This window comes from Metopolophium dirhodum, chromosome 2 (assembly GCF_019925205.1).
Source record: "Metopolophium dirhodum isolate CAU chromosome 2, ASM1992520v1, whole genome shotgun sequence".
Classification (NCBI taxonomy): Eukaryota; Metazoa; Arthropoda; class Insecta; order Hemiptera; family Aphididae; genus Metopolophium; species Metopolophium dirhodum.
The window spans coordinates 8,594,249-8,608,075 of NC_083561.1; the positions used below are offsets into that span (position 1 = coordinate 8,594,249).

The 13,827-nt window shown below is 30.8% G+C and overlaps 1 protein-coding gene across 1 annotated transcript in view; it reads left to right on the forward strand.

Moving 5' to 3' along the window:
• LOC132938382 (netrin-A-like) overlaps positions 1-13,827 on the forward strand; it is a 75,121-nt gene that overhangs the window by 59,454 nt on the left and 1,840 nt on the right. Inside the window, exons 3-5 of the mRNA XM_061005175.1 lie at positions 7,799-7,948; positions 8,012-8,116; positions 11,105-11,173. Coding sequence (XP_060861158.1) covers positions 7,799-7,948; positions 8,012-8,116; positions 11,105-11,173 — 324 coding nt within the window. The remainder of the gene's footprint in view (positions 1-7,798; positions 7,949-8,011; positions 8,117-11,104; positions 11,174-13,827) is intronic.

Sequence of the window (13,827 nt, forward strand, 5' to 3'; positions counted from 1 at the left end):
AAACCCACTGTGAACGATCGTCCTGAAAATAACGGGCAAACTCTTGAATACCATCCCCCGTTTTAGGTTATTTAACGCGTATTCGTATTTCGTATATATCAAGATCCAGTAAATTGTTTTTCGGCTGCGGTTTCTGATTGCCATCCACTGTCGGTCATCCTTTATAATACGCGCCCGTCCAATTTCGTTTATCACTGTCTCGTACACTTATACGGACGAAGAAAATATTATGTGTAAAACCGGTAGTGTATATATGTGTACAGTGTACATATATATATATATTATAACACATATTATGTATATACACACGGACAATAAATCGACAACTTATTAATGAGTGCGCCCTCATGTATGTGATAGTTTGTCTGCGTCGCCGTGCGCCGGCATTCCAGCGTGGGTTATATTATTATAATATAGGCTCGTTTGAAAATGCAGATTAAGTCGGACAGCGCGACAGGATAAAATACGTTTATTATTATTATTATTATTATTAATTTATTTTTCTCGTATAGGGTCGGTGGCGGCTACGGCCGGGGGAGGGGGCATCGATTTACGGAAACCCATGTCCGGAGAAGAGTTTGAGGTTGTGTTGCGTAAATTCTATTTTACGGTTTTATTCAACTCGAATGCGACAAGATATTGTATACATATAATATTTGTTATGGATAGTGAAACTAGCGTCGGGCGACGTCCTATTTCAAAAAATAAAATATGTCCGTATGTAATAATATTGTCGTCACACGCAACTTATTTTCTTTTCCAACGGAGTTTACTTAATAGTATGCGCATATTATCATCATTCATGGTTGGACCTAAGCAATGAACACTGGATGTGTCTTACAATACATATGATTATAAGTTATAAGTCTATGATCGATTCACCATGGTACCAAATAAGTATTATCTATGTGAAGTCAAATGTAGGTAAGCTGTTGATTAATAACACTTATTCAAACGTTGTATGAAACGTCTCTTTCTATCACTCAATTTCCCATCTCCATGAAATGTACAAGCAATTTATTCCACCAACTTAATACGATTATTTTTTGAACTCAAAATCACGTACAAAGTGTTTAAATATAAATAAAATAAACAATGCTCATAATTAAAATTTTTAATTATAATTTTAAAGTTCAACAACAATATATTATTTATAAAATTAAAATATTTATACTAGGTACTAAAATCTAAAAAGTTGTGTCACTTTTTTAATTTATTTTGTATTACCTACCTACCATTAAATCTCAAGAGAAACATTACAAGTCATAATAAATTAACTTAGAATAATTAATATTTTGTACAAATACGCTATTTTTTAAACGTTTTAATTAAGAAAAAACATATTATATGGGCAAATTCAATAGTACCTATTGTAAATTGTAATTGCAGTACCTATGTTCTAAGTTTCTAACATCTTACGTACAGTTAAATTCAAAAATATTATTAGTTAATAATAATAAGGTAGTTAATCAGTATAAATGTTGTCATTATTATTGTTTTATACTTATAAAAATATTCATGTTCTTGAATATACATCCATTTTTCATAATCAATTACATTTTTAAATTCTTGAAAATGTATATACCTATATATATATATAAATATGCGTATACGCACAGCACATAACAGTATAATAATATACGATATATACATGTACATTGTACACAAACCAACTTGAATATTTTATATCGTTTTAACAATCAGATGGTCCGTACGCACTTAAAATACCAATATTTGTGCCATTCGTTTTTCCACTTCACGGCTGTGTCCCTATACTAAACACAATACTTATACACGGATTATAGGTATATAATATATTGTATAACAATTTAAAAAGTAATAATTTATAAAATTTAACGTTTTCGATAATAATTCAATTTACATATTTCATTATTGTTCCCGACTACACTCGCCGGCGTTAAAATAAAAATAAACCTGAAACGATTTATTCGTTTTTACACTTACACCGCGTGCGCACAGCACTAATGTTATGTAGACAACGTAGGTATAATGTGCCTACATTATGTGAACGTTAATTTCGTTTGTTGGGAACCTCGTGTCCAAACTATACCTTTTTGCCGTGTGTGTTTCAGGGGCTCGCACGAAAGTGTACACATCCCTATATTCTCAAAGACCCTTTGCGAGTTAAAAGACCCAGTAGGATTTAGCTGATTTATGTAAGTTGCCCGCAGCCAAACGCTCCGTTATTTACGCACTAGCGACCGGCCACGTATACCTATGTCCTGTATACCTACCTATACCCCAGCGGGTGCTATAGTATAGTTTTCATTAAATCTTTCCGAAAGGTCGAAAAGTGATGCGATTTTTCACTAGCTTTACTACCAGCCTCACGGTTGAAATTTCCAGGTTACATGTGCGTGTTCGCCGCCAGTGTCAGGAGTGGTAATAATAATACAATTACGCACACGGTAATATTTTTGCAAATGTTCGAAGACGCAATTAGGCTGTTAGGAACAGTGCCCACGTCGTCGCCACGTGCGCCGGTTACACCACAGCTGCACTTAAGTTCGGAGCCATATTTTCGCGGTTTATAGTTAAATTATGTTTACCAGTAATCGGCCTCGACGGTAATAATAAGGATAATAATAATAATAATAATAATGATAATAATGATAATACGAGGGTCGTTAGTTATGTTTTAACCACAGCGGCGGTGGACCGTCCCACACATATTATAGTCGTCTTCATCGCCACGCAGCGGCAGTAGGTGTCTGTCGGTCCGCGCCTTTAGGGGGCTATATTAATTTCCACCAAGTTATTAGACAACCATATTAAAAAACGAAAAATCCCCAGACCCTAAGTCTATTAACAATAAATTAGACAAGCTTCCCGTAATTCTATACCCGCGTGGTACGCTCGTATATACAGTGTGACACACTAGACTTTTTATTTTTGTTTCAATTAAATTTAACCTTTATTTGTCGTACATATTCAACTTGCAAAAGCCAAAGACGACAAATCCTACGTAATTAGTTGGCGTTCATTATTATATCAAATATTATAATAGTTTAAAAAAATTCAAAGTAATATAATATATTAATTATATAATATATATTATACATTATAATGTATTTTTAAAGCTTATTTGATTTATAGAATACCAAGAATATACGTGCTATAATTTATGCATTGATTTTTTGTATTCTTTTTTTATATCTTTTATTCTTACGCCTGCTTATATAGGTATCAATCTGTATATTAATTATAAGCCTAGTAATTTTTAATAAATATTCTACAAATATCGCATATAATTTGAGTGAAAAAATACTTGAGTAGTCGAGTATATGGGTATAATATATTGTTAAAGGTAGGTACATATCGTTATAAAAATTATACATGAATGTAATATAAACATATATAATATTATAGTAAATTACATACTGTCGTTTTTAGATTTTTATGGCATATGAAACCTATTTTTGTCGTTAATAATTACCCTAAATATATTTAAATCAATTCACTGTGAATAATAGAATAACCCGTTATAATATACCTATGCTATAATATACCTATGAGATGGCATGCTGCAGGAAGGCCTAATAAATATATTTTGTAATGTTTTCGGAGTAGGGATTAAGGGCGGTATACAACGTGCGATCGGTAAATTTCATTAAAAAACAAACGCGAGCGTAAATTATTGGATTCGAACGACCCCTACACACTCGGCTTAACCCGATTTAAGACTAATTGGATAACATTACCGGTCGGAAAATAATAATCGATTTTTATCCGTTTAAAAACTTTTCGAGCAGTTTGCCGCGAAAACGAGGATTTATTGGGTCGAACAGACTTGCGACTGCCACGCCATTATGTATACTATATAGTTACTCACAAATCGTTTATATAGTAGGTTAGGTTATCCTATATCTAACCGGTAAACAAAAATGTGTTTCGTGATCAGCGTTCTAAAGAGAAACGGACAAAATTCTGGTAGAAGTACTTCTTAATTATTGAAACGCACTGAACGAATCTTTTTCTTTTTTTTAAATAGAATCTCATTAACACTTCATTCTACTATAACCTCCGGCGAAAAGTGGCCATCGGTAGCACGACAGCACGCGGTCATTGATTGTTGTTGTTCGTTCTAATAATTATCGAACCAATAAAATGTTTTATTTATCATCTATAAAATATCTCCGGGCGTTTGATATTGGTCCGACGCGTATAATACATATAGTGGAAAAGTTAGTTGGAGAAGACGTGAATACTCAATAATCGTTTATGATTGATTGTCGTTTTTAATATTAATGATCTCGAAGCATGTAATTTACGTAATCATATTTGACACGAAAATAAACTAACGGTAACAAAACAATACAGCTCTGACGTGCAGGCAAACGTGTAATAATATACTAATAATCTTTTTTTTAAGTCAGATAAATAATAATAACCATAAAAACGTATACGTACGCATCCATAACTATATTATTCATTATAATGTATGCATATTTTATTTTCTATATGGTGCGTAGGCCCTCGAGCTACGCGGAAACACTCCAACACTAAATGCAAAACTTCGAAATGTCTTTCGAAACCTCCCCGACAAATTGTGTAACATCGCTTTGGGCGATAATGATGCAAATGTGCAGCAACGTCGCTTATTTTTATTTTTCGCCTTCAAAGTATTAATTGCGCGCACGTTCGTCTCTCCAAAGGGATGAACGGATTTATTAAAAAGTCTTAAAGGGGGTCGTATACACTTGTACCCGATCGCTTTCACCTTTAAGTTGTGTTTGCTTTGCTACTGAACCTTTTGAACTGTAAACTAATTTTGCTGTCTATATATTTTCAGTCTTGTCTCCGCGTCGTGTAGTCACACTGTCATAGGCATCGTCGTATGCCTCTGCAACCGACAGAAACGATCCTTTTAAAATATAATTCTTAGAAAAAGATAATTGTATTTTTTTTTCTAAATGAAAATATACCAGGATATAAGTATTTCAAAAAAATTATCTCAGACGAGATAAAATATATGTCAAGAGTAAACTGACGATTAAATTGTGTATAACTATTTATAATATACATGTATAATGTATATGTATATGTAATGTGCGTGCGTGTGTGTGTGTGTGTGTGTGTGTGTGTATACAGTATATACCTACTCATAGTTATAACATTGATGCAACAATAGTTATGTCTGTAAATCAATCGCAACAACGCGGGGAGCCATGACAGTCCGTAGGTGCAGTCAATTAAGCAGTTCACACTGTTCAATGGTTCTGAAATAAATTCGTTTCAAAATCTTTGTTTGTAAAAATTAATGTCTAAAAAAACAACATAACGTTTGGCTATTAAACTACGTTTGGAACACATTATATTATAGTAATACAGCAAGACCGTATCAAAGTTTGGAAATTAACACAATTCATTCATACGTTACACGTACCTACCTATAATAACATAATATAAAATATGTTCTAAATATATTCTAAATACAAAGGCAACGATTATATTATAAAATATAATATACAATATGATTTTGCCCTGTGTAGTTAACTATAATAATTGATGGGTATATGAATACTTATAATAATTTGTTTACACGAATTGTCAACTTTAACAAAACACTTAAACATTTATATTATCAATTAAATTATTATTTTCACTTTTGAATTTTTAATAAAATATCAACAATAAAATTCTGTAATAAAAAAATTAAGCAAAAACAACGAAGGACATACAATCGCGCGAATAAACAGTAGAAAAACAAAAGTCCAAAATTGATACCTAGTTAAACTTATTAAACAATGCACCGTATACACTTGGAATGTATCTACATTTTTGTTTATAAAAAAATAAAAACAATCTTACAGTATTTTTTTATTAAATTAAGGGTTGCTTTCAAAACTAATGTGTATGGTGTCCACGCTCTATATACTCATTAGTTATTATACAATTGGTTAAATGTTTTCTTACGGACTATAATACGAGTTAGGTAAAATTATCTTCAATCGCCCAACAGTGTGAACTTATACCTCGTAAAATTCTTTTGGTTTTTTTTATTACCTATTGAGTATATAGGTACATGAATATTTTGAATTTGATTTCTTATCTGTTGGATCTTTGTCGTTCGATTTTTTTTTATTAACATGGACGTTTTCTTTTATGACTATTTTAACTTTGTATATTATGACCGATAACCATTTTAATAATTTAATTTATAAATACAAATTACATAATAAGGATAATATTTATAATTAATTCTTTACCTATAACTAAAACATTTCTCATGTTATATATACAATATACATGCCCATGTTATACAATCAATCATAAAATGTAATACATACATAATTAAAAAATAATAATTGGTTTATACAGTATGATAATGTAAACAACATAATATATGATTACCTAAGAAAAGAGTATGTTTTTTCCAATAAATACAATTTAAAAATGCTAAATATACTACCTACTTATTTTATATGCATATTTAATGGTGGAGTGTACAGTGTGTACAATACAAGAAGGTGGTTTTGATGTATATTATGTGTAATTTTAATTATTTCTGATTAGCTTGTTGTATTTTATGAATTTTTTATTTTTAAGTGTAGATTACAAACAAGATTTTCAGCCCCAAAGGGAAATACAAATATTATGTTGTTTGGTGTAACATTTTTGGCAGGACGCTACTAAATATAAAATAGCTGTAAATAAAAACACATTATAATTGGAAATTGTGAAAAGTATATAATTATTATTATTTATTGTTATTGTGAAAGGCGACGTCATTATTAAAATTGTTTTTGGGGTGTTTGACGGGTGTGTCCCTAACTAACCGGCGGCGGGCTTATAGGAAATTCTTCCAATAATTAATTTCATTCGGTTCATAAAATTTCTACAATATCCTATTCATTATGGTAATTTTCCGGGGAATTAAATTCACCAATCGTCTGATTGGCAATTAATTATTAAAAAAAAAATACTTTTGAAACTTATGCCTGAGGATTAATGAGATTTCGAGCCAAATTCTTGCAGTGGAAACTAATTTTACAGTACATTTGTCGAATTTTCTAGTTTGTCCTTTCATAGTATAACAGTAATATATCTTTTACCAGACCCTGACCTGTATTTGGACACCACTAGTGCAATTCTTCTCGATTCACCATAGTTACCCTCCGTTACCGTTTTTTCATCCCTCGAGGCACCGGTGATTTAGCATCTCCTTAAAAAACTCCTATCTGATATACGTATACTTATCTCAGGTCCCCTCTGAAATTACGATTCTGTAAATTTATCGCAAAAATATATCGATTTTGGTTAAGACTCAGCAAATACATTCTGCTAAATGTGTTTTTAAGCCCTACCCTTTGACAATTTTACAATTACATTAACTTTAAACTATATAGGTATATTTCTTTGTGATTGAAATACGTATACTTTTCTAAATAAAAACTAACCATTACATTTATTTATGACGAAATAATAAATACCTTTCCGAGAAAAATATAATTATGTACTTACAAAATCTCGGTTTTTAAATGTTGATTAATATATAATATATTATATATATATATCTAATATAAAACGTTGAAGTTTAATTTAACTACCAACTATGCCAATAGGTTTTTAATCTTATACAGCTATATGATATATTTGTTAAAATGTTATGATATTAGTACTAGTTATAACTGTAGGTACATAGGTTCTGATGTTATCGACTTAAATATTATTTACATTATGATTTAACCCTAGTCTCTATTATATTATAAAATGTTATATTTAAATAAATTTTCAGAAATAAATAAACAATATAAGTATTTATTCAATTTTTCAGCATGCAACTGTCATCCAGTTGGTGCATCCGGTAAAACATGCAATCACACCACTGGCCAATGCCCATGCAAAGACGGCGTGACCGGAATAACATGCGACAGATGCGCTAAAGGATACCAACAAAGTAGATCGCAGATCGCGCCATGCATAAGTAAAATGATATATTTTTTGTATGATATTAACTATTAGTTTATTATTAATTCGATTTTTACAGAATTGCCTTCAAAGATTTTCGTCAATCAAATGTCGTCGGATGCTCGTGCAGCAGAAAATGAAGGAGGAGACGAAGGAGATTATGATGAAGATGACGAGGATAACGGTATTTAATATTTATTTAATAAAAACCCAATGCTATACCCAATTTATACCCAATGTTTATTAACTAAATATTTTATTACCTATAGGTTCTGGTTTTAGAATTTTTTTATACTCATATCAATTTTTTTACCCTGATTCGTATTTTTTTAAATTAAAATGTGTATTTTTATTAAAGAATTATATTGTCACTCAAAATAAAGTAAAAAAAATACAATTTAATTAAAATCTCGCCCTGAAACAATCTACAATAACGTGTCACACGTTATTGTACAAAAAATATATTGAACATTTAATAAAAAATAATATATATATACCGCTATATGTACATCCGGTTAATGGTTATCAAGTAATGTCAGTTTGATCATATTGTTATTTTATATTTAATATTATAAAAAAATGTATTTTTCTTCGATTTCTTGGCCACCAGCTATATGTTAATTCGAATAAAATCGTTCGAGATATCGTCCCCGAGGGATTTAAGAATTCATGGGCAAATAGCTAGGTTCGGATCGGATCGGGTACGTCCAAATCGTTAATGGATTACGGGCTCGGTGCGACCGACCAAGGGGGTGTAAAGCCCATTTATCAAAGTCAAATTCCTTTTTTTTTTTTTTAAAAAAAGAAAAGATAATCGACAAAATTTAACACGTTCATCGCGATAGTAGTATAAACACGATTCTTTTTCTTACGGGCACTCATTACTCGCACGACGGTTGAAGAATGCGTATAATGACTACTGGCAGAAAAACACAGATAAACAAGACATTATACATATTTTATATAGAGGTGTTTTAATAATGTTTTAATTTTTCACCCCATTTGCAGACTATGCATTACATATTATAGTGCCTACAGAGGTATACAGAGAGAGAAAGAGAGAGTAACAGTGACAGGATGCTCACGAATATTTCCTAGTTTATAGATTTGTGACGAGTAAGAATTTTTATTTTTTTTTTTACCAAGCAAACTATCCGCGGCATCTGTGGCAATTGGACGTCACGATACATTTTATAAATATCCATGCATTACATACTACTAAAACTGATAATACAAATAATAACATTTTTAGGAATAACATATAAGAAAAAAAAATACTGAAATTAAGTATTATATACAATTTACAATTTATTTATAAGTAGAGTTTCTGGTGGAAACTGTATGAGCTTGAATACGTTGTTGGGTTCGGGGTTGAGTATTTCGGCAAGGTGATCAGAGATTTGGAATTTTCTTCTTTCCTTGTCGTAAGTTCTACATTCGGTTAAAATATGATTAACTGTGAGGGAGTCCCCATAACATGTACAAAAAAAAAAAATAGGACGGTCTTCTTTCTTCATTAAATGGGAGTGGGTGAGGCGGGTGTGTCATTTTTATTTTTAATATCAGCATCTGACGACAATAACGTCTTGGAATCAAGGGAGTAATCGCATTTGTCGGAGCTTACAATGTGCATATACGCGAGCAACGATTAAAAATGTTCGATTCTGCCGTGTAGAGTGTATACTGTAGAAGGTATAAAGGCTGATATAGATAACGGTGTTATTGTTGAAGACGACGAGGGTTAACTTCTTTGGCTAGCAGACAGTCGAATATAAATAAAACCCGTACGCAATTTAGCGAAGATGTTATCATTAAGGGGAGGCCGGAGGCGTATAATGACCAACAACCGTCGGTATAACGTGTGTGTGCTCGACGCTCGTATATATAAAGTGGCGTGCGCCTCGCCCCTCTGCAGATCAAATGCGTTTTAGTGTGGAGAAAACCGATGGTTTTCGATCCTGGCCCGCAACGCATTACGTGAACTGCGAAGACGACATTTTATCGTATACGGCGCTGCGGGTTTAACACTCAGAATAATAAAAATATAGACCTGCCAATGTCCAATACGCGTATATATCGTCGGTGATACCATTCACCGAAAACGCTCTCGAGGGATACATATTATATACATAGTTGGCGTGTGTAGTATATTATATTAGAGAAAGATACTGTGTAGAGAACGAAAGCAATAAGCGACTCAACGAAATGTATCTTAAATTTAAAACTTATAAGTATATTATTATATAGAGTGTGTATAATATTTTGTCGTGACGCATAACGTCGAAAAACGAGTAAGGTCCTCGTGGATTGCAGGTACTCATCATACATCAACCGCAGATGACTTTTATATACGTGCATAATGTAGTCTGTTGTGTGTGCGTATATTATTATGATGATAAGGCGTGAAGTGTTTTGAGCCGGAAACCTGACACCGATTCGATGAGGAGATTGACAGTTGTTATGTTATGCGGTGTCGTCTATGGCGGTGGCGATACATTTACGTAGGTGGAAGGGGGGGGGGGAGGGGTTTATTACACGATAGCGCGGAAACATTAAACCTACCGCGACGGTGATAACTGGGCCATTAATTTATCCACTTTTATGTGTGGGGTGGTCTTCGTTCAACAGGTTTATGTGGCTTGAATTAAATATTTCGTGTTTTGACTGTCGCCTGCCTATATTATAATATATACCTACATAATAAATATACATGTAGGTACGTAATAAATACACATAGGTATTAAAAAAAAAAAATGTAACGTTCATCAAACGGCGTGTATACGCACACCGCCTCATTGAGATTAAAAACTCATCGTAAAATCATCCCCTACCCAAACCTTAATCCCAATAATAAATACGACAGGACGGTCTTTCGACCGGATTTTCGTATTTGTCGTTTGTAAACGAATACTTAACATACACATATTATGCTTATTTACTATATAGTTGTGTTACACATATATTGGGTATTTAGTATTTATACTATTATGTTTACACTTATTTCTATAACTGTACAAACAATAAACACATAATGCATGTATTTTAGGTATCGGCAAACGAACAATTCTTGTACCTACATACAACATTATATAGTTTCCTTTTTTATGGTTTTATTACGATACCCTGGATAATCGTTTTTATCGTATATTATAATAAAGTTTTTGTTCGACAGATCAATGCGGCAAGTGTCGATCCGGAACCAGGAGACTGAATTTGAACAAGTACTGCCGTAGAGATTACGGTACGTAAATTATTATTTTTACAGCATCCCATACCTTATAGATATACGATCGTATGGCGCGGGGGTTGTGTTGTAAATACTAAATTGTAAGTTACATAAAAGGAGATAGATGCGGACCGAACATCAAACGGGAGTCGCGGGTGTTCTTGAAGAAGACATATATACAAATGATTTTTTTAAATGTTCATACACAAAGAAATTGAAGAACTGTAGCTTAATAACTTTTTACGCGTTTTTAAACACGACAAATATGAAGAAAAAAATGTATATATTATGTGATATGTACGTATGAAGTAAAAATGTAAATTTTCTTTAACTATACTCAGGTTTTACAGGTACCTATATGGTTTTATCTTGAACATAGTATAATAAATCGCTTGTCGAGTGCACCGACAGACTGGGAAAATAACAATAAAAGACACTATCTCGACACATACATCTCCGCACTGTCATAGCCTCATAGGTTTACTTGTATTTTAAATCGAAATTAAATAAAAATAATATTCCACTACAGGTCTAAAGACATTTTTATTTTACTGTAAAGTACTTGATGATTATATTTTGGTAAACATTTTAATTAATTAGTCGCGTATTGTCTTACATCAAACTATAAAATGGCATATATTATATTTAAATAGATAAATAAAATATTGAGTTCGTTAATAGTTTATTATATGATTTATTTAAAACAACATAATATTTTATACTACTTATAACATTTTTTAATCTAAAATAAAACTTGAAAAGTTGTAACTATATAATTACTGCACTATATACGATATACCTATAGGCTATAGTGCAAAACACTATAGTCATCAGCAAACGCAAGTTTTTTGTTGAGAAAATTATATTACGTTAAATTTAATTAAATTTAAAATTATAATTATCTTAAGAGATTTAACAAAATATGTCAAAATCATTTTGTTTTCAATAACTCAAGAAATCTCTTATATTATATAGTCGACCATTGATATTACAGAGCATCATAAGGACTTATTTATAGCAACAAAGTTAAGTTGGTTACTGGTTAGATTAGTGCTCTTAATTAATTTAAATGCATTTGATTTAAACAGCATCTTTTTCATAACATAATATTAGAACAACCTGATCGTGCGTCGCTTTCAATATTAGATTGTTTTTTATCAATTAAGGAAACGGAATTATAATTTAAAAATTTTAGTAACTATATTATGATAAAGATAATTAACTTTTACACGTTTTACAATATTCTGTATGTGTAACATCGTTATAAAATAGCTATATCTTTTCCATAAAACTGATGAGATTAAATTTGACCTTATATAATAATATTGTATTATTATGATGGACGTTGTTGAAGGGAAATAAATCGTCCTGATACGATGGTTGATGTAGCCTACTATAATACTATTATGAATTTAACTTTTTCCAAACATTTTATCTCTACAGTGTACAAAGTGATTCTTTTAATAGTACCTAAACATTCATAATTCAAATAGGTAAAAATGTTTTTAAAAACATTTTTTTACATAATAATTATTTTAAATTACATTTTGTTATACTTTTTCGTAGATACATTCTTCTATTTTTTTTATCTTAAAGCAAAATATTTTTCAAATAATTTTGATTTATAAAAATCGAATTTTTAGCGAGTAGTTAATTAGGTAGTTATAAACCTATATAAATATTTAAAGTTTAGGTTCAGAGCGAACGCCGGATAGCGGAGTGTGTAGTACAGTTGTATACCCTCCAAAATATTGGTCTTCTGTACTCCGCTCATCTAAATTTTAAATATTTATAACAAATTAACTATAGGTACTCGTTTAAATTTGAATTTTATGTATTGAAATTCTAAAAAAAATATTTTACTTCGTAAAAAGAAATTAAAAATTCATGTTGTCATTCAAAAAGCGTGTACAACTTAAAAATATCCTTTTTCAAAAACATTGCTTTTTGATGATTTCAGATTATCTAAAATAAAATATTTTCAAAAATGTATATCCTGATATTGAGTAGTATTTACTGTTGAAAAAATCAATCAGCATATTATTAAAATGAATATAATATTTCGCAAATGTATAAGTGTAAGTATAGGTATAGGGAGGGACTCATGTATTTCCTATACTACTTTTCTTTAGTTTTTTACCTCTAACGTTTTAAATAGAAACCACCACTTGTCTATAGAAAAACTCGTAGGTTAATTTATTTTATTTCATAAAATGTGAATTAATTCTGTTTAAGTAGAAAATGTTTTTATTTTACGACTGTTGAATTTCGTAAACAGGTTATATTTTTTGAACCAAAACATTTTCACGAAAACCAATCAACTTGACGGCAATGCGTACAAGTATAAAATTCCTACGCGACGAAACACGATGAAAACGTATTCAGCCAATATGTATCATCATATATTTTGTTTATTGTATATACAATTAAAACATATTATATATCTTATATAATAATAATAAAAATAATAATAAATACTTATGTCTTGTACACTATATAATCAAAAACTATAAAGTTAATAGTAAGACATTAAAAAACCACCACAGATCTGCTTCACTGCTTAGTATATTTATAGATATGCCTACCTATATACACAATAAATTACTATTAATAATACTATTTACCTATGTATATTATTGTAAATAAGTATTATAACAAATTTCAGTTAA